The sequence below is a fragment of the Drosophila pseudoobscura genome, chromosome 2 (genome assembly GCF_009870125.1).
Source record: "Drosophila pseudoobscura strain MV-25-SWS-2005 chromosome 2, UCI_Dpse_MV25, whole genome shotgun sequence".
NCBI classification, from domain to species: domain Eukaryota; kingdom Metazoa; phylum Arthropoda; class Insecta; order Diptera; family Drosophilidae; genus Drosophila; species Drosophila pseudoobscura.
This window is the reverse complement of record NC_046679.1, coordinates 20,150,243-20,171,080: the sequence shown is the minus strand read 5'-3', so window position 1 is coordinate 20,171,080 and position 20,838 is coordinate 20,150,243. Positions and strand designations below refer to the sequence as shown.

The 20,838-nt window shown below is 45.4% G+C and overlaps 6 protein-coding genes, 1 long non-coding RNA gene and 1 pseudogene across 11 annotated transcripts; 5 read left to right on the top strand and 3 right to left on the bottom strand.

Annotated features, from left to right (window-relative positions):
* Positions 1-671: 671 nt before the first annotated feature.
* Lnk (SH2B adapter-like protein Lnk) lies at positions 672-5,067 on the top strand. 5 transcript variants are annotated; one of them, XM_015182201.2, is made up of 4 exons: positions 672-866; positions 1,292-1,871; positions 1,938-3,287; positions 4,366-5,067. In XM_015182201.2, exons 2-4 carry the CDS (start codon positions 1,389-1,391, stop codon positions 4,699-4,701), a joined length of 2,169 nt encoding a protein of 722 aa, XP_015037687.2. In that variant the 5' UTR covers positions 672-866; positions 1,292-1,388; the 3' UTR covers positions 4,702-5,067. The 5 variants fall into 5 exon arrangements, with proteins under 5 accessions (XP_015037687.2, XP_033235059.1, XP_015037685.2 ...); XM_033379168.1 differs by lacking the exon at positions 672-866 and adding an exon at positions 968-984; XM_015182199.2 differs by lacking the exon at positions 672-866 and adding an exon at positions 1,104-1,122.
* LOC117183781 (uncharacterized) lies at positions 3,353-4,366 on the bottom strand. The gene is made up of 2 exons (XR_004468953.1): positions 3,947-4,366; positions 3,353-3,868 (listed from the first exon to the last, which is right to left on the bottom strand). It is a non-coding gene; the product is annotated as an uncharacterized lncRNA (long non-coding RNA).
* Positions 5,068-5,776: 709 nt separating the features above from the next.
* LOC6897518 (protein FAM98B) lies at positions 5,777-7,513 on the top strand. Its single transcript, XM_002137631.3, has one exon. It carries the CDS (start codon positions 5,984-5,986, stop codon positions 7,337-7,339), a length of 1,356 nt encoding a protein of 451 aa, XP_002137667.2. The 5' UTR covers positions 5,777-5,983; the 3' UTR covers positions 7,340-7,513.
* Positions 7,514-7,625: 112 nt separating this feature from the next.
* On the top strand, positions 7,626-9,572 carry Sodq (Sodesque). The gene is made up of 3 exons (XM_001359156.4): positions 7,626-8,866; positions 8,920-9,141; positions 9,204-9,572. The coding sequence occupies exons 1-3, from the start codon at positions 8,603-8,605 to the stop codon at positions 9,516-9,518; spliced, it is 801 nt and encodes a 266-aa protein (XP_001359193.3). The 5' UTR covers positions 7,626-8,602; the 3' UTR covers positions 9,519-9,572.
* Positions 9,573-10,395: 823 nt separating this feature from the next.
* Positions 10,396-12,639, top strand: Mco3 (Multicopper oxidase 3). The gene is made up of 2 exons (XM_001359155.4): positions 10,396-12,292; positions 12,354-12,639. The coding sequence occupies exons 1-2, from the start codon at positions 10,487-10,489 to the stop codon at positions 12,594-12,596; spliced, it is 2,049 nt and encodes a 682-aa protein (XP_001359192.3). The 5' UTR covers positions 10,396-10,486; the 3' UTR covers positions 12,597-12,639.
* A 68-nt stretch (positions 12,640-12,707) lies between these two features.
* Positions 12,708-14,236, bottom strand: LOC4802228 (lipase 3-like). Its single transcript, XM_001359154.4, has 3 exons — positions 14,047-14,236; positions 13,267-13,992; positions 12,708-13,203 (listed from the first exon to the last, which is right to left on the bottom strand). The coding sequence occupies exons 1-3, from the start codon at positions 14,200-14,202 to the stop codon at positions 12,808-12,810; spliced, it is 1,278 nt and encodes a 425-aa protein (XP_001359191.3). The 5' UTR covers positions 14,203-14,236; the 3' UTR covers positions 12,708-12,807.
* A 686-nt stretch (positions 14,237-14,922) lies between these two features.
* On the bottom strand, positions 14,923-16,478 carry LOC4802227 (lipase 3). The gene is made up of 3 exons (XM_001359153.3): positions 16,284-16,478; positions 15,497-16,222; positions 14,923-15,425 (listed from the first exon to the last, which is right to left on the bottom strand). Exons 1-3 carry the CDS (start codon positions 16,452-16,454, stop codon positions 15,033-15,035), a joined length of 1,290 nt encoding a protein of 429 aa, XP_001359190.2. The 5' UTR covers positions 16,455-16,478; the 3' UTR covers positions 14,923-15,032.
* Positions 16,479-17,511: 1,033 nt separating this feature from the next.
* Positions 17,512-18,872, top strand: LOC26532802 (lipase 3-like; annotated as a pseudogene).
* The last annotated feature ends 1,966 nt before the right edge of the window (positions 18,873-20,838 follow it).

The window sequence follows — 20,838 nt, the reverse complement described above, 5'->3', positions numbered from 1 at the left end:
ATTTACGATTACAATACTTTTCGCGGTGTAACTCTCAAATAGAGGAGGTTAAGTGGGTTAAGTTCGTGTTCTTCATCGGTTTATTTCTGAGGGTCAGACGGTCACACTGAATGGGCTATATAAATCCTTTTCACTCATTCACTTTCAAACAATTTCCTTTTGGCGCTTAAGTTTGGTGGGACTTTTTTCCTCGCCACAATATCCCTTTTCAGCTCAACAAATATGTAGTCAAAATACAATAAATGGAAGTACTTAAAAATAGCCAATCTTGTAGAAAATGTATTCATCAAAGGTCTAAAAGGATATGGGCAGAGCTAACGGTTTTAGTTAGTCAGCATTATTCAACGGAAAATGAAAATTAAGCAATAGTAACGATTTTTCTCTTACGTTTTATTACGTTTTATATGTTTGACCTTCTTTGCTAAAACCTTTTTTTGTCAAAATCAAGGCAAAGCTAGTATTTAAATTAAGCTAGTAATGTAGAAAATTGATTAATTAATAGGATAAAATTATGTGGGCATGGCTGAGAGATCTTGATAGCTAGTAATATTCCACGGAATATCAAAATCGAGGAATATGTATAATGAACTTGAATTTGTCAGTATATTTACGGTATATTTTTAAAGTGAGGCAGCATATTTTGGTATATTTCTACGCTCGATTTTGATCGATTTCAGGTTTATCGAGTCCGCGGTCACACTAAACTGGACAGAACAGCCGCGCGTCGACGACGAAAACAAGAAAATACAATTTTTAATGTTAAAACTTAACGGGCGGATTTGAAAGAACTGCCTGCTGCGTAAAAAATGCAAGTGTAAATGGTCGTTGCATAAACAAACAAATTGGAAATAAATATAGTGATATTGGTATGTGTGTTGATGTGTGTTTTGGAAAATGCGCAGGCGAAAGAGAGTGAGATATTGGCAGAAGAAAAACGCAGGTCGTAGGCGTGGAAATTCCTGTGGGAAATTTTTCTTCTCGTAGGTGTGTGTGTGTAGGTGTGTGCGGTGCGTTGGTGTGCGTGTGTGTGGCGATATTGTTTTCGTTTTTGTTTTTAATTCCGGAGAAGAGGAACGTGCAGCATTTAATGCGCGTTACCAGTGGGAATAAACATATATATATGTACTTTATACTATATATAATACATCGACTATATGCTTGCATGTGTATGCTTTATCAGTGTGAATGCGCGGGGTCCGCCTTTATGTCTGCGTAATTTCCGACTGTGACACCTGGCACTGCGTGGGAGGACTTTTCATGCTAATGCGTACATCTTTGTCCTTCTTTGTAGCCCCTTCTTCTTCTCGAACGGACTTCAGCTGGGTAACCCGTGCAGCAAACTGAATCTTAACCGGCAGAGACAGAGGCAGCATTCGCTGGGCGGCCATATGGGTGGCAACAGTGCCGGAGCAGCCAATGCCAGCGCCTTCAGCGCTGGCGGCTACATCGGCCCCACCAGCGCCAGCAGCCAGCACAGCCTGGGGGCGGCCGGAGGCAGCGACCTTATACCCGGACCGATTGGTACAGGCGCAGCCTTGGGCGTGTCCTCGTACGCCTACGGCGGCACCAGCTGGGAGGAGTTCTGTGAGCGGCATGCTCGCGCGGCGGCCTCGGACTTTGCCAAGGCCTGCATCACGTATATAAACGGGAACCTGCCCCCCGAGGAGGCGCGTAACATACAGCATCGCAGCTTTTCACAGAAATTCGTCGAATCCTTTGCGGTCCACTATGATACGGAGTTCTTCAGGCGCCGCAGTACTTTAAAAATTGGCGCCGGCTCATTGGACTTTGACGAGGAGCACGAGGTGCCGCGTCTGCTGTCCAAATCGCTGCTGCGGCGGCTATCCTTCAAGGGACTGCGCAAGGGCAAGGTGAGCAGGGCCGCCCAATGGTTGTGCCCGTCTCGAGATTGTTATCCATTTGGGTTTTAACTTAAGTTCCCCATCCTGCAGGCCTTCTTCCACAAGAACTCGGACGACGTGGACGGCAGCGGCAAGCAGAGCAAGACCAAGCTTGCCAAGATCGTGGTCGAGTGCCGCAAGGAAGGCTACGTGAATAACCTGACACCCGAGAGTCTCGACCAGCCGACAGGATCCCAAAAATGGGAGAAGTGCCGACTGGCCTTGGTCAAGGCGGTCGGTGGCTATATGCTGGAGTTTTACACGCCCCCAAAATCCGCAAAGCCACGCAGCGGTGTCTTCTGTTTCCTAATCTCGGAGGCACGCGAGACCACAGCCCTGGAGATGCCCGACCGCCTAAACACTTTCGTTCTCAAGGCAGACAACAACATGGAGTATGTGATCGAGGCGGAGAGTGCCGAGGAGATGCGCAGCTGGCTGGCCACCATTCGCTACTGCATGCGGACACCGCCCACACAGCAGCCCCTCATCGAATCGGACGTTATAGCGGCTGCCATGCAGACCTCGCCGACAAATCCCTCGGGCAGCAGTGCGTTGGGTGGCATACAGAATCCCCAGTACCAGCAGCAGGGCGGCTCCAATGGCAACCTGGTGGCCGGTGCAGGGGGTGTCGTTCTGTCCTCTTCTCTGTCGGCGGACAGCGCTTTGGCCTCTGCGGCCATTGGCCAGGGAGCCACATCTGCGAGCGATATAAATGCCATCAATGAGCTGGGCACCACACCGCCGTCGGGACCCCCGGAAATACCCATGCGACCGCATCGTGGCGAGCAGCGTCTCTCGGCCTCCAGCAATTTCGATGGCGTCGAGCTGACAGAGAACGATGCGGATGTAAATGTGGCCGATCTAACGGCGGAGATGAGCCAGTTCCCCTGGTTCCATGGCACGCTGACCAGATCGGAGGCTGCACGCATGGTCCTCCAGTCGGAGGCCGCCGGACACGGCTACTTTCTGGTGCGGCAGAGCGAGACACGGCGCGGCGAGTTCGTGCTGACCTTCAATTTCCAGGGCAGGGCGAAGCATCTGCGGCTGACCATCTCGGAGAAGGGCCAGTGCCGGGTGCAGCACCTGTGGTTCCCTTCGATCCAGGAGATGCTCGAACACTTTCGCCATAATCCCATTCCCCTTGAATCGGGCGGCACCTCTGACGTGGTCCTCACCGACTGGGTGCACAATACCAGTAGACTGAACGATCTCTCAGCGGCGGGAGCTTCGATGGCGGCAGGAGGAGGAGCGCATGAGGCGCACGGCCAGCAGCACCATGATCCGGCAGCGGCGGGCGGTGGGCCAACCAATGGAAATGGAAACGGCCAGGGGCATGCAGGAGGAGGAGGAGGAGCAGCTGGCGGGGGCCATCCGTCGCCGAGACATGTGAGATAGCCAAAATTTTGGAGTCAATTCAGTGTCAGTGATGGTTTTATTTTATTTTACTTTGATTTCTGTTCGATTTCTTATCATTTCATTGCAAAGATGGGATGTGGTTTGAGCTCTGACCCCTGCTGACCCCTGGGTACTAGGGAAATACTTGGAACTACGAGTATATGTACTATGTAGGCATATCGAGTATTTCCAAGTAGTTATAAAACATTTAATTTTTTTTTAAATATCAAAAAAGGAACGCCATAAAAACTATATTTTAGACAAAAGGGAATACCACTTATTTTTAGGGATTGTGCTCTGAAATGTTACAGAATGGCAATTTGAATCATTTTCTGGCTAATTCTTTAAAGATCAATTCAAAATGGTACCCTTTTTAAAGTCGAGCATGTTTGAAATGTGATTCAGATATATTTTTTAATTTAGCGTAAAGGGACACTCGAGTCTGAGGTCGGATTAGGGACTCAGTTTCTTCATATTCTCCAATAAAGTCTGATTTAAATTATTGCCACAATTGTTACAGTTTTGGTAGCCTTTTATTTTCGATATATTTTTAGTCGCTTCGAAACTGTTTTCTATATAGAAGAAAATAAAATAATAAAATGAGGAAAGTTAACGAAGAATTCCCACAAGTTGAGACATTAGGATATTACCTTTTTAAACTTTATATTATTTACATATTTAAATCAAGAAGTTAAATCCTAATATTATTTGTAATCAAACAAATAAGGACATGGGAATTAAGAAACCTGCTTTAGGTATCCAGAAAAGCAAAAAGTATAGAAGAAAATGTATTTTTTTTGTTTAATTTTGTTAAGATTTGTCCGAAACTTATCTTTGAGATTGTCGTAAGAGACTGCTCCTTTATTGTCCTACTCCTTGTAGTTTTAAAGTACATTTTTAGTTAGTTTCTGTGTTTAGTTTGAATGACTTTGATTTGATTGTTGCATGCTTAATGTCTCTCACCACATATCACAACCGCCTCTTAACCCCCAACCCGAACCCAATACGAAACCCTATCTAAATTAGCGGACCACTAATGAAGTTTCTACCTTGCATTTTGTTCCTACAGTGCAGCGAAATCATTACCATGAATCTGAGTGTTCGCCTAAAGACAAATGAAATCGAACTGCCATTGGAGCAGCCAACACACGTCTATTTTCCGGAGCAAACCTACTTTCCTTTGGACTCCACAACGCTCACGGTGCACAGCTCGCCTCCAGCTGGGCAGGGCTTCCTCGATCAGCCGCATCTGCGGGCATCCAATGCCTCCTTGCAGGGCTCCGCACACCATCAGCAGCAGCATCAGGCGGTACAGGGAGGCAATGCCAGCGGTAGTGGCGCCAGCGGCGGCAGCGGGACCGAGGGCAGCGGACGTGCCGTCGATAATCAGTATAGCTTCACCTAAATCCCGGCTGGATTTGATTGGGGGGATACTTTGCGAAATTTATCATTGTGCCATTGTCTTGAGAAGGGGAAATATTTGTGTTTTTGCATTACAAGAGACGTATGTATATCGTGTAGTCTGCTTTTCTTTGTTCCCTCTCCGTGTTCGTTTCCTTCTCTTTGCTTTCTTACTTGTTTCTATTAAGTTTAGTAGCACCTCCTTGGAAGACATGTAGTAACTGAATATTATTATGTATACATTATTATTATATAGCTAAATGTGTGTGTTCATTTTTAAGTACATCAATGTTGTATGTATAGAAAAAAAACGGAAAATATTACAAAAAATTTAAGATTTATGTGGCACCAAAGGTGCGACTCAAGCGAATCCTAAAACTTCCTGCTTTACAAAACAAAAACAAAATTACATACATATATAAATATATATATACTATGCCTATAAATATAAATTATGTATACATATATAAATATATATATTATATATATTGACATTGGTAAACTAAAATAAATGAAGTTATGTAAAAGTAAGAAATATAATAGTCTCCTTGCTGTTTGAATTATTTAATTAGCGGCTAAATTTTGAATGCACATTTCTGCCTTTGCTTTCCAGCACTGCACCCCCCCGATTTGCAGTTTATCGGCTTAACTATAGCTTGTCTCTCCTCTCTAGACGCAGCGACCTGGTCAACCAGGGTGACCGCTTACGGTATTTTTAATAATTTTCGGTTTTTTTAGGTCAAAATTGAACCGACGGTATATTTACGGTATATAATGGTATATTTTGTCAATTTCATCAATCTATTAAATTTAATTTTCAACGATATATATATAATCCAATAAAAGCAAGTACTTAAAATAAGTCAGTTAAGTAGAAAAATGATTCATCCATCGTATAAACTTATGTGGGCATGGCTAAATGTTCTATATAGCTATTAATATTCCACGGAATATCATAATCGACGAATGTGGTTTCCAATCCTTGACGGAGAACGATTAACCCATTGCAAACCAAGGGTTTCTACTGAAAATAATACAAATTTAATAATTTTATCGCAGTTCAGGTGAAATATATCGTGTTTTTTTGTTAGTTCGGAGGCAAGATGGCGTAGGTCTACAGAAGAATTTACAATCATTAATATTTTCCACAATTAACCTCAAGTCGTTGCACTGTTTAACAAGAGGGGGCTTAAGTGGGCTAAGTTCGTTTTTGTCATCGGTCAGTTAGTTGTGAATATTTTTATTTTCGCAATTAAACCAGTCAATTTAAACACTGAGTTTAAAGAATGGAGCTTGAACTGGATGTGGTGGACTCCCTTCAGGCTCTGGCCTACGATGGGAATTGCCTAGAGCAGGAGGCGCTGAGCAAAGCCCTGGACAACGGCATCGACGACGAGGACTTGCGTGCGGTGATTTTCTGGCTGGCCCACGAATTGCATGTGCTCCGCAAGACGGACGAGCATGTGACATCCAGCAAGAAGGACCACGACGAGTTCGCCATCGAGCTGTCCCTGCTGCTCACTGAACTGAGCTGTCCCTACAGCCAGCTGGTGATGGGGCCCATATCGGATCGCTTCGACAGCCGTGAGTCGCTGCTGCAGCTGCTGGACTACCTGACCTCGGAGCTGATGTTCACCAAGATTTCGCTGAAGACGCAGCCGGTGGGACCACCCAGCAAAAAGTCCAAGACTGAGTCCAATGTCGAGGCGACAGTATTGGAGCTGGTGAGGGACCTGCAGCTGGGCGAGCTGCCCAAGAACATCAGCGCCAAGGCCATGTTCGACAAGATTACTCCCCGACTGGAGCAGCGCATGGGCCAGACCAATCGCGGTGTTGTCAGCGAGCCCCTGCTTAACCTTAAGAAGCTCCTCAGCGATGTCCAGTGGCGCATGTTGGATGCTCTGCACATTGATCTGGATAGCGAGTACAATCTTCGTCGCCAAATGATGCTCACCCGCCTGGAGGCCACCATTCAGAGCTTCAAGTGGTCAGAGAGTATGAGGAATCGCGAAAACGAGATCATGGAACTCTTTCAGCTGAAGCTCAAGGAACTGGAGCAGTTCAAGCTCGGAGGAAACGAAACCAACATTGTGGCTCTCTTGGCCGCCCGCGCCGACCTTGCCATCATCGAAAAGACGAGTTCGGCAAATGTCCGCAAAAATACTGCCTCGAAGATCCAAAAGCATATGATTGGCAGTGTCCCGGATCGCGGCGGACGAGCCAATGAGCATGCTCCGCCCCCACCAGAGATGCCCTCTTGGCAACAGCAAAGGGCAAGCGGGCCTCAAGGAGGAGGCGGTGGCCGTGGAGGAGGGAACTTTCGAGGCGGTGGGCGTGGTGGCGGCCGCGGTGGTGGCAGAGGAGGAGGAGCAGCGAGTGGTGGCGACAATTGGCAACCGCAGCAGCCACATAATCAGCCACATCAACAGCAACATCAACAGCAACACCAACAGCCACAGCAGCATCGCGATCGCGATAACAGTCGGGATAGAGATCGAGATCAACAATGGACTAGCGGGAGTGGACGAGTGCAGGGCTCTGGCTGGAATCCCCAAGGCGGACGCGGAGGAGGAGGCCGCGGCGGTGGTCGTGGTCGGGGAGGGGGTGGCGGGGGCTATCATCAACGCGGTGGCTACCGATAAGCTTCGTAACTGTTTAAGCCAATTCCATGAACTGATATTATAAGAGATCGATACGTATCTGCCCTCTGCCTGCTTTTTCATAATTTCGTTGACCCAGTTTAATTTATTGCTAATTTATATAAATATGTTTATAAATGGCTGAAATTTATGAAATAAACTATATATGTCATCAAATGTCGGCAAATGTCGCGTGTCGACTAATATTTGTAGGAGGTACTCAGACAGCATTTGGGTATGTTAAATTTTTTCATAAGCAGATAAACATATTTCCTTATTTTGGATACCAAATTATGTATTTGTCCTTGTTTGTCCCTAAAACAGCCTGACAGTTCGTCATAGTATAATATTGTTTCAACTGTAGGAACAACTGTTGAACAGGGCTATAAGTGCTATAGCAAATCAGTTTGATATATAGATTTATCAAAATTTCGATTATTACAAAGATAACGATAAAATATACAATTTGGATAGTTTTTTTAGAAGAGAGAGAGAGAGATTTTCAGAAATGGCCCACCTGTGGAAATCCAACTAGAACATTTCCACATAATCCTGTATTTGTTATTTATTAAACTAACGCTAATATAAAATATAAACTTAAAATTTACCAGCTCTAGTTACTCGGATCTCAAGGCTCACCAGATAATATATCTCAACGAGAATGTATAGGGTATCATATAGTTCTTATATATCATATAACGACTAAATCATATCTATTTTTTAGATTTAGGTTAGGATTTCACTTTCAATAGCCTGTCGATGATCTAGTTTACGTTTTGTTGATGGGCTCTTATCAATGTGGGACCGATCGCTGTTACAGAGTCGTCAGGACTACGGGGTGCTATAACGATCGAACAATAACCTTCTTAACTTGAAACTTGAAAATGACAATGAATATGTATGAATGCAAGAATCTTATTCTGGCCACATAGTACTTGATCTTGCCCTCAATCCCCGTAAAAACTGCGCCCCTGTGCAGGTAACCAAGCATCGAACACACGCGACACTCAATTGCCATTAGCGTCCAATCTAGTCATCAACTATTCCAGCGATACTGGTACTCGTACTGCCACTGGCCAGTGGCCACCAGAGATCCACTCCACAGCGCCACTGGTGACAATTAACGTGTTCAATCAGCATGAAAACCATGTCGAAGTCATCATGGATGAGCCGGCAACAGCGCTTGGATCAGTGCAAACTAAGCCCTAGCCCAGAACGGTCGAGGAAGTCCAGTATTTCCGAGTAAAATTTTCAAATTAGATCAAAATGCTCATTAAACTTCTGCCTCTGATTCTGATAATTGGCTACAGCAACATTTTTGTGCCTGGCAGTGCACAAAATCTGTTGGACCGTCTCCGGCCAGTGAATGTGACTCGGTTCGATGATGGCATCAAAGTCGTGTCCGGCACCAAAGTGAAGCGATACGAACGTCTGACGGTGCCGCTGGGAGGTCCGGTTGGCATACCAGGAGGGGCTGGTCTTTTGGGACCTCTGTTACCCCCACAACCGGCCTATTTGGGATATACTTATGTAAGATTTTGGCACAGAATCTTGGTTCTATTATTAACTATTTCTTCAAGCAGTTGGTTCCCCAATGGCAGGCGGGTGCAAAGCTAGTGGGCGATGGCGAGGCAGCGGGCGTGGCCGGGATGATCACCTTCCAGCAGCTGCCATACAACTCGGACATTAAGGTGACCATCAATGTGACTGGGCTTCCTCCGGGAAAGCATGCACTCCATATCCACACCTTTGGTGATGTCAGCGATGGCTGCAAGTCTACGGGCGGACAGTTTCCCAATAACTTTGTAAGTTTTTAAGGCATGGATCAAATCTGAAACACTTTACTCCATAAAATAAATACTTCCAGCTGGGCAATGTGGACGCCAAAGACGATGGCAGCATATCCGCAGTCTTCCAGAGCATCTACATACAGTTGTTTGGTTTCAATGGCATTGTAGGCAGGGCCATTGTGATTCACAGCAAAGCTATCGATCTGAATACGGCTCTCAATGCGGAGGTCTTCTCTTCGTCGCTTCAGGCCATGCCGAATGCCTTGGCCTATCAAAATGAGGAGAACTCTGTGGGTCCACCCATAGCTTGTGGCGTGATTAGCCTCATGAGCACTGCCGCAGCTCCAGCATCCGGTTCATCGGCTGCGGCAGTGGAGAAAAGGGAGATTTAACGCATTTATAAACATTATCCAAACCCACATAATTTAATAAATATTCTCGGTATATGTAAATGTATCTTTCATCTCTATGGAACGACACTCTTTCATTATTTGAAGCAGACTTTTGGAATCAGGTAAAGTACACATTCGATTTCTGGGATTCTTGCAGTTGTCAGTTTATCTTCTCTAATAAAAATACGGTCTGACTTTTAGTTTCCAATTTGTATATGTGCATTGTAATTTATTCTCTTTATGTGTTCTCTGATGTGCATTGCCACCCATAACCATTAAAAAGAAATGAGAACAGAGCTAAAGCCTACAGATAATAATTATGGATACGAATATACACACTTGTGTCTACAAGATAATACTTATTGTATCCCTGTTTGTGTTGCACATTACAGGAACAAACATATATCTATACAAATAATAAATTACGAAATTCTTAATCATAGTTACTTCATCATGTGCAGCCAACAAATATCAACATCGATATCAAAGTTTATACAGTATCACATTGATATAATACGATTATGTGGAATCGCCGGGGAACCACAAAGAAAAGTTAATGCTACGCTGCCTGCAATAATTATACGAACGTAATAAAATTTGGTTAGAGCACCAACCTTTCCTTCACGCGTATATTACTCCATATCTCTGCGAGATGCACATGTTCAAACAAACATCAAGGCCATGCCCGGCCGATGATCCTGAGCAAAAATCCATTCTATGTTGTAATCTACCAGCGACTTCTTTAAGTTATCTCCAAATCTGACAGAGTTTTTACCTCGTCAGTAATCCATCAGCCATGTTGGGAATTCCATTGCCAATAACAGTGCCCCCCGGGGGACTTATCAAATTCTGCTCAGCTTTAATGCCAGCTACGTGCGGCGCATGCCCAAAGGTCTGGGGCGCCGTTATCCAAACTTTCTTCGCACGATGCATTCAATGCTTTGGACAGTTGCTTGCCAAACCTCAAGATGTGCGTACGCGAAAGTAAAAGTTTTCCCAGCCTTTGGATAATTTTCTTGGTTCTGGGCTTGGCCCAAGGCCTGACAGAGATAGATTCGCAAGATCCCGAGGATCCCGAAGATCCCTTTTTCAACACAGATGAGGCCAGGTTCGATTGGCCTTGGTCCCGCAACAAGACCACCAAAGGCACACCTGCCGGTCTGAATTTGAAAAACGAATACGCCCAGATGGAAATTGCCAGCTTTAGCGACTTTGAACGGCATCCGTGCCGACGTGTCTGCCAGCAGGGCCAGAGCCAGACCTGCTACTACCAACTGGTGGTGCACAACTACCAGAGACTGGGACCCGAGTGCCAGCGCTGCCAGTACGATGAGCGGGCCTGCGCCGCAGAGTACTGCCTCTATGGCGACGGTGTTGCCTCTCCCGTGATGGCCGTTAATCGAATGATACCGGGACCGCCCATCGAGCTGTGCGAGAACGATACTGTGGTGGTGGATGTACTCAACTATCTGGGCGAGGCCACCACCATGCATTGGCATGGTTTGAACATGCGGCGCTCGCCGGAGATGGACGGAGCGCCATTTGTCACCCAGAACCCGGTGCAGCCGGGCGAGGTCTATCGCTACGAGTTCCTGGCCGATCGCAGTGGATCGCTATGGTACCACAGCCACATGGGCTGGCAGCGGGGATTCGGGGTGGCAGGTCACCTGATCATACGACAGACGCGCCAGGCCAACCAGCACGCACATCTCTACGACTACGATCTGGTGGAGCATGCGTTGATGGTGCAGGACATCTTCTACGACCACGAGCTGACGACGGTGCGAAACATACTCATCAACGGGAAGGGAAGAAACCACCTCAACCAACTGCCGGATAACGACAACCGACATCGGTACGAGCGCCTCCGGGTCACTCCTGGCTATCGCTATCGCATGCGAGTCCTTCTCAATGGGATCGCCAACTGCCCCGTGGAGTTCTCCATTGAGCAACACAAGCTTCTGATCATCAGCACAGATGGCAACGACATTGAGCCCGTGCTGGCTGATGGGTTTTTCCTTACCTCTGCCGAGAGATTTGACTTTGTTCTGGAGGCCAGTCAGGTGGCCAAGAACTATTGGATCCGAGTCCGCGGCTACGAGCAGTGCGAGGATCTCAAACTGTACCAGGGCGCAGTGCTCAGCTATCGTGGCGCCACTCGCAGTGAGTTGCCACAGGGCAATATTATGGTTAGCCGACAGAGCAGGGCTCTTGATTCGGATAATTTCCTCAAGCCCACGAATATTTCCGGGCAGAGCAAAGCTCTGTCTGCGGCCCCCGTCCTGGTCAACGATTATCGCATTATGTCGACGATTGCCGCCGGCCCGGCTGCCTTCTTGCGCCTGGCAACGGCCGAAAAGGACAACAATGTGGGCACTGTGGCCCTCCGTTCGCTGCAACCTGTTCCTTGGCCCCGCAACACAAAGTTCCGCACCTACTACTCCAGTTTTAGTCTCCGCCGGGCCCCAAATGGGGAGATGCTCTTCCAGATCGATGAGATCTCGTACATACCTCCGGGTATATCCCTGTTGCAGGGTCGGCATCTCTTCCAGGACGATGGATACTTCTGCAACCGGAGTTCTCTCGCAGCTCAGGGTCGCAACTGCCAGCAGAATGTCTGCGAATGCCTGAACGTAATCCGGATGCCTGCCTACCGCCCCATCGAGATGGTGGTGGCCAACTACATGGTCAACACACATCCCTTCCATATCCATGGCAGCTCCTTCCACCTGGTTGGCCAGGGCGTGGTGGGCAATATGGAAGACCTTCGCAATGTAAGTAGCTACACAATAAACCCAGATACTTTCATTAATTCCATACCATTTCCGTTTTTAGATTCAGCAACTCGATCGCCAGGGACTTCTCCCTCGACTGCCTGACCACTACAATGCGGTACGCAAGGACTCGGTGCAGATACCGGGACTGGGCTACATCATTGTCCGCTTCATTTCAAATAATCCCGGCTTCTGGCTCTATCACTGCCATGTGGAAGCCCACGCAGTCCAGGGAATGATGGCCGTGCTCAAGATAGGCGAGAATCATCAGATAAAACGAATTCCGGCTCGAGTGCGCTGCTAGTTTTAAAATTCGTATTTTTTTTAGAAGAATTCATTATCTTAAGATTTTTCCCATTTATATTTAAACGTTTCTCAAATGCTGGTGTCGTCTTTCTTTCCTGTGTAGATTACGTTTCGACGAGAGGTTCGATTGCTTTATTAACTTGTTCCTACGATTAGGGAGCTTATCAAATAACTTAAAGTAAAGTACTTAAGATAACACAATAACTCAATCAAACTGCACTGTTCGCCTTCTCGTATTCCTCCATGATGGCAATCACGGGCTCATTCAGATATACACGAACCTCGTGGTTTAAGGCAAAATCCCCGTGATCCCACTCTTTATCCGCCATGCGGTGCATAGACTTCTTGGGCAGACGTTCGCCCAGCGCCTCGACATCTTCCACTGCGGCCATGGCGTCGTTGTCGGAATACCACAAGTGAACATCTGAGGTAATAAGCTCCACGGGATACTCTGGTGGCTCCTCCGAGCCATAGACCTGCAAATTCTTCTTCGGGCCGTAGTCGAATTGACGGAAATAGCCGGATTGCTGCTCCTGGATATAGTGAAGCATTTGATCGGTCGAACACCCTGACGGATGAGTTGCCAGACCATCTGGCATGGCGGTCTGTGGATATATTTAGAAGCAATTATCTCAAGGAACAACCTCTTCAGATTTCCTTCTACGTACCATATTAACGCGACCACCGGTGTATAGAGACTGTACAGTATTTTCGCATACCGGACGCAGCATGAAATCCGGTTCACACAGGTTGAAAAGAAGGGCCATAAGGAAGTCGTTGTGGGGCAGAAACTCTTGGGAACCAAACAGCTTTGCATACATAGTCTGATGACCCAAATAGGGACCCAGAGCCCGGACCAATTTGTTTGCCATGTTTTTCATGATCGCCACTGGGGCAAACATGTGAGCTGTCTTGATTTTCTTATTGTACTCCGGGCGTGAGGACATCAGAGCAAAGAACACCGTCGTTCCTTGCGAGTGACCCACATAGTGGATGGCGTCCTGTCCCTTGCCATTATCGGTGGACAGGGCATAATCGATCATGGCCGCAATATCGTAGAGCCCAATCTCGTGCCAAGAGAACTGCCAGAAGAGGGGATGCTTTGTGGAGAGCGTCGTGTGGTTCCTAGAGTAGGTGTTGCCGCGACCATTGCCCATCCAAACGTCGTAGCCAGCATCGGCCAGCAGATATGGTAGTCCATCATTAGGTCCGCACAGGATCCAGGCATCCGAGCAGCTAGTCAGGCCATGCTGTATCAAGACAATAGGACGCTTCTCGTTCTGGTTCTGGAGCTTGTGGGAATAGGGTATGCGAAAGATTCCCACGATGTAGCCATCTTCGGTAAGAACGTGATGATGCTCTGATGGATATCCGTGAGCGGCAATACGATCAGCCTACAAGTTGATCAATTAATATCAGGATTTATTTAAAATCCAGGGCCAACATACCGTCGTCAATCGATCCTTGAGGCCGATGTGGGCCTCTGGGTTATCGTATAGCTGGTAGAAATCAATTGCCCCAACCGGCCCATCTATTGCTGCGGAATAGGTAGCCACGGCCAAGCCAATGAGGATCAGTAACTGCCTAAAGATCGGGCTCTTCATGGTTGGGCGATGGTTCAATAGCAACTGACTGCTGGCCAACGTACGCTTTTCAGCTTTTGTAGGGGGCTCGATTTCAAGTAGTTCATGCTATCACTGTTTTGATTATATATATATTTAGACTCTCTAGATTATGCATCCATAAGGAGCAAAATCTAAAAGTTATAAAAATTGGGATTAGAGAAAATAATAAAATATTAAATACATTTAAAATCCAAATAATACCACCCGAAACAATCTTTTAGGGTCTTCAAAATTCGAGTGGGCTATTACGAGTGGGTAAGACGCACGAATTTTATAGTGATAGGTCTGAAAAACCACAGCCATTTAGAACCCTAATTGATGTTTCCGAAAAATGTATACCTAATCCGGAGAATTACTTGCGTCACGTACTCCAAAGTTATCGCTAATTAAAGCTACTTGAAGAACCGTGTGATAATCAGCAGAAAATACCCCCCATCGAAAATTGTTGTTGTTATAGATTATTTAGAAATTTATAGATTTTCAGAGGGGACAATGGAACCCATAAAATTTATGGTATGTACTTACTAATGAAAAAATGACTATTTGATTAAAAAAGTCGGCTATGATCCAATGAATGCAATTTTTAAGTGGAAGGAAGAGTACATACGATATAGTTTTTCTCGAATGGAATGTGAATCTGTTGGACCTTGCTATCCTTAGAAGTTGGTGCTGTACTTGTGGGAGTCAAAGAGGCATCCGTTCTTGATAAGATTGTATTTGTGTTTATTCTGATTTGAATTAATACTACATATGCTATAACTATGCTACAAACTACTTAAAATGTTTTATACAAGTGGTCTAGGTCCTTATCACTGGGGGTTTTCTGCCTCGTGTTTATTCATGATGGCGATAATTGGATCATTGATGTAATAGCGCACTTCCCAGTTCATGGCAAAGTCTCCATGATCCCATAGAGGATCCTCCATATGGTGCATTATGGCGTTGGGAATTGTCACGCTCAGGCGAATAACATCCTCCACTGCGGCCATTTCATCGTTGTCCGAGTACCACATATGCATTTCACAAGTAATCTTCTCGGTGGGATAATCGGCTGGTGTTTCCGTGCCGTAATATTTCAGATTCCTCTTTGTGCCATAGTCGAACTCACGGAAGTGTCCTGACTGATGTTCCTGCATGTAGTGCAGGATTTGGTCGGTTGAGACGCCAGCGGGCATAGCCCCAACAATCATATATGAGGCGGTCTATTATGGTTAAAAGTACAAATATTAGACACTTAAAAGTTAATCAGAGAGATAATCATTTGTAGACCTACCTTATTGGTTCGACCTTCTTGGGTTGTGTTATCATTGCTGCTGCTGCAGAAATCAGAGACCACGGATCCGGTTCGGCAAATGTTGTACAGCAGAGCAAGGACAAAGTCATTGTGGGGCAGGAACTCCTGGGAGCAGAAGAGCCGCGAGTAGGCATTGTTGAGTCCCAAATAGGGTGACAGGGTGTTCACCAGGAAATCATCCATGTGGTCCATAAAGGCCACCGGGGCCAGCATGTGAGCAGTCTTGATCTTTGCATTGTACTCCGGACGCGAGGAAAGCAAAGCGAACAGAACAGTGGTGCCTTGTGAGTGGCCCACATAGTGGATACCCGTCTGTCCCTTGCCGTTCTCCGTGGAGAGCGTGTAGTCGATGGAAGCGGCGATGTCGAAGTACCCGATCTCGTGCCAGCTGAACCGCCAGAACTTGGGATGCTTCGTGGAGAGGGATGTATGGTTCCTGGAGTAGCGGTTACCTCGAGCATTTCCCATCCAGACATCGTAGCCGGCATCCGAGAGCAGGAAGGGAAGGCCGTCGTCTGGGCCCAGGCAGGGCCAGCCATCGGAACTGCCGAAGAGTCCGTGCTGGATGAAGGCGATGGGACGCTGCTGGTCCTCATTCTGCAGATTGTGCGAGTAGGGAATGCGGAAGAGGCTGATGATATAACCATCTTCGGTGGTCACATAATGCCGCTCCGCTGGATAGCCGTGTTCCGTGATGAAATCAAGCTGTGCCAAACGAAAAGGATGAGTACTCGGCGATCGTATGTTACACTCGTGGGATAGTTACCGTGGTTGGAGCAGTGGCCAAAGATAGATGCGCATCGGGATTGTTGAACAGCTGATAGAAGTCGGTAACCTCCGCAGGATCCGCATCCGGGACCACAGGAGCACCTCCTACGATTGTGCCTAGGCAAATCCATACCAAAGCGAAGTGGACACCGATGTGTAATCCGGACATGTTTCTGCTGAACTATGGCAAATGCGCAGTGCACCACAGCCTTTAAAGACTACCGCGGGGGAATCGATTAGTGGGCTTATCTCTTTTCGATACGTATCAGAAATATGAGGCAATTAAGGGCGCATAAACTTAAGTGGAGGAACATCCATAAAGCTATTTTGGAAATACTTGAGGCTACATACTCGTTGCTTGGAGAAGGAGGGAACAACAATACTCTTATACATCGTATGAGCATTATTTATTCATTGCTACTTGCATATTGCGCCTATTTTTGTAGAAAATTTACCAAAGAAGATTGCATTCCCGGCGCAATAATGTACGAGTATAGCCGCCATATACTCCATATGCCATATGTCCCAAGAAATACTCCAACTCAAGGCTATAGTAACCCCAGAAAAAATGGGCATAAATTGTAATATTTAAACTTAAATTTAAACAGATATGCTCAGAGAGTAGAAATTTTAGTTAGTGCCGAATTTAAATTTGTTTTTTTTTATATATTTTATATATTTCCTACAAATTTAATATATTATAATTGTTTTAAGGTCTTTTATTGATATTAATATAATATTATAATTTTAACCATATTAAAAAGACCTTTTAATACAATTATGTTTCAATAATCGACTTTTCTATTGATTCTGATCCAGTATATATACTTTATATATTCTTTATGGGGTCGTAAACGCTTCCCTCTTGGTATAATATCTAATAAACGCATATACGCTTTAAGTATCGGGTACAACAACCAGTCGTTGTGTTCGATTGTCCAAGATTGTCGAATAATCCCGAAGAAATAGAAACAGGTGGGAGCAATAGCTACGCTATTCAGTCTATTCATGAAAAATCAGCATAATGAAAATATTGGATTCTTTTCTCTAATCTGAATTTTATTACTTTTAGATTTTACTCCTTATGGATGCATAATCTAGAGAGTCTAAATATATATAATCAAAACATTGATAGCAATAACTACTTGAAATCGATCCCCTACAAAAGCTGAAAAGCCATCACCCAACGATGAAGAGGCCGATCTTTATGCAGTTACTGATCCTTATTGGCTACCGTGGCTACCTATTCCGCAATAGATGGGCCGGTTGGGGCAATTGATTTCTACAAGCTATACGATAACCCAGAGGCCCACATCGGCCTCAAGGATCGATTGACGACGGTATGTTTGCCCTGGATTTTAAATAAATCCTGATATTAATTGATCAACTTGTAGGCTGATCGTATTGCCGCTCACGGATATCCATCAGAGCATCATCACGTTCTTACCGAAGATGGCTACATCGTGGGAGTCTTTCGCATACCCTTTTCCTACAAGCTCCAAAACCAGAACGAGAAGCGTCCTATTGTCTTGATACAGCATGGCCTGACTAGCTGCTCGGATGCCTGGATCCTGTGCGGACCTAATGATGGACTACCATATCTGCTGGCCGATGCTGGCTACGACGTTTGGATGGGCAATGGTCGCGGCAACACCTACTCTAGGAACCACACGACGCTCTCCACAAAGCATCCCCTCTTCTGGCAGTTCTCTTGGCACGAGATTGGGCTCTACGATATTGCGGCCATGATCGATTATGCCCTGTCCACCGATAATGGCAAGGGACAGGACGCCATCCACTATGTTGGTCACTCGCAAGGAACGACGGTGTTCTTTGCTCTGATGTCCTCACGCCCGGAGTACAATAAGAAAATCAAGACAGCTCACATGTTTGCCCCAGTGGCGATAATGGAAAACATGTCAAACAAATTGGTGCGGGCTCTGGGGCCCTATTTGGGTCATCAGACTATGTATGCAAAGCTGTTTGGTTCCCAAGAGTTTCTGCCCCACATCGACTTCCTTATGGCCCTTCTTTTCAACCTGTGCGAACCGGATTTCATGCTGCGTCCGGTATGCGAGAGTAACGTAGAGTTAGATGGCCGTGTCAATACGGTGAGTAGGAGGATATCACGAAAGGTTGTACATAATTGTATTTAAATGCTTGACAATTGTCCGTAGACCGCCTTACCAGAGGGACTATCAACACATCCTGGGGCTGTTCTACCGATCAAATGCTTCACTACCTCCAAGAGCAGCAATCCGGCTATTTCCGTCAATTCGACTACGGCCCCAAGAAGAATTTGCAGGTCTATGGCTCGGAGGAGCCACCAGAGTATCCCGTGGAGCTGATTACCTCAGATGTTCACATGTGGTATTCCGACAACGGCGACCTTGCTGCTGTGGAGGATGTCGAGGCACTGGGCCTACGTCTGCCCAAAAAGTTTATGCACCGCATGGTGGATAAAGAGTGGGATCACGTCGACTTTGCCCTGAACTGGAAGATCCGCGAATATCTGAATGAGCCCGTGATTGCCATCATGGAGGAATACGAGAAGGAGACCAGTGATATATAATTGAATTATTGCATTATCTATAATTCTAGCTTTATTAATCGCATTTCATTTAAGTTACTTGATAAGCAAAATATAAAATTGATAAATATAAGTAAAAGTATAGAAGCTCCACAACAACACTTTTTTTCTCGCTGAAAATATTATAAGTGCCATAAATAAAATACACAGAATACTTACATATAGCATTACAATTGATTCACAAGCGAAAATCAATTGTAATTCTGTAAAAATGTTGTATTGCTTAACGCTACATTGCAGTATTTTAGGCGATTATGTTAGTTTTCTAGCAAGAGATCTAATCCACTTTCTCCTCAAGTTCCAGGTCCAACCTCCTTGCACTTCACAAACGACCAGAGGAACACATTTGCTTTTTCCACTTCAACAATTTCTGATTGCGAGTGGATGGATGGAGGGCAGGCCAGCCAAGAGAGAGAATAATGCATATTCGAGCTTTTCATTCCCATTTCACTAGTTCACATCTAAAACATCTCTCCGAGGGCCCAGTCGATTACTGCGTGTGTGTGTTTGTGTATCTGTTATCTGTATCTGTATCTGAGCCGTTGAATTAGGCATAAATACCCCCGGGTGGATATGCTCAAACGAAAAGAGAAATGAGAAGATAGTCTGGCGTCTGATGGCTGCCAAGTTCAAGGTCATGATTCGACAGCCAAATTTTGGCTTTGATTTAATTGGTCCTAATTTGTGGGCTGTATAATCAATGGTCATGCATAGTTCTTGTCGAGCCGAGATATATCCGTGCGATTACTTAATTGGATTAATTTTATTGTACAATGTGCATGGGGGCGGGCATAGCATTCACTGGCTGATCTGAGAATAAGCGACTGCCTGCTATTTTTAGCTTGAGATTAAATCTCACTCCTCTCCGGCTCCGCCTTCGCCTCTTCTCAGTCGGCGGAAAGTGGAATTACAACAAACAAGCAAACACACACAAACTGTTTGCCAGCGTCTGAAACGAGCAGGCAACGAGGCGTGGCAAGTAAAAAACACACGGAAGCGTTAAATTGGCTCAAGTGTGCCCAAAACAAAACGAAAACCAGCAGAACAAAAAGTATCCATCCACACAAGAGGAGCCAAACGGAGCCAAAGGCAAGGCAAGCTGCTCGGAATTAACTGAAACATCCGAGCTGCAGCTGCACTTGCAACTGTTGCCATAGAGAAAACATTTCTCAAAAAATGTAACTAAACAACCATGTGGGTGGGTCCATGCTGTTAGCCCTTCAATGGAGAGCAAACTACATATATTTTTTTTTGTATCTTCCAATTTGTTGTAGGAATAAAACACACATGTTGTTTTTTGATTGTCACCAAGTAGTCCTTAATTTGAGGTGTTTCAAAATATATTACCCAAAGCTGTAAAAATCAGCTGACAAATAATTAAAACACAAAGCTCGCATAAAACAGAAGACATTAGCTTGAACTTTATGAATCAATAAAAAAGAACATGTAAAAGAAACGTCCAGCAATAAAAGGGTTTTCATTTAATAAAAAACAGGGAGCATTGCCAATTGGTCGCTTGGCACAGTGAGGAGGGTTAACTTTAAGCTAGTATTTTGGCGCCAAGTCATAAAGCCAGAAAAGTTGTGGCTCGCAGACAAATTAAGCCCACCCAGAAGGGTCAAGAGCTGGGACCATGGTCTCGGTCATTATTTTGCATATGCTAAGGACTGGTTTTCAGTCTCAGAGTCTCGCTTTTTCTGGGTTTTCCTTTTTGTTTGGCGCACAAAAATAATTAAATTTTGTAGCAATTTGTGGCCTTTTTTTTTTTGGGCGCCATATTTGCATTTGGTTGTTTTTATTGCGGCTGCTACCGGACGCTATCTGCTCTTTAAAGCGCTGAGCGATAAGGCAGCATTTACCATATAATACTACATCGTATATCCGTTTCTGTTTGCAGCAATTTATGATTTTAATGGCATTATTTTTTTATGATCATTACATGTTCATCCAGTCTCTTCTTTGG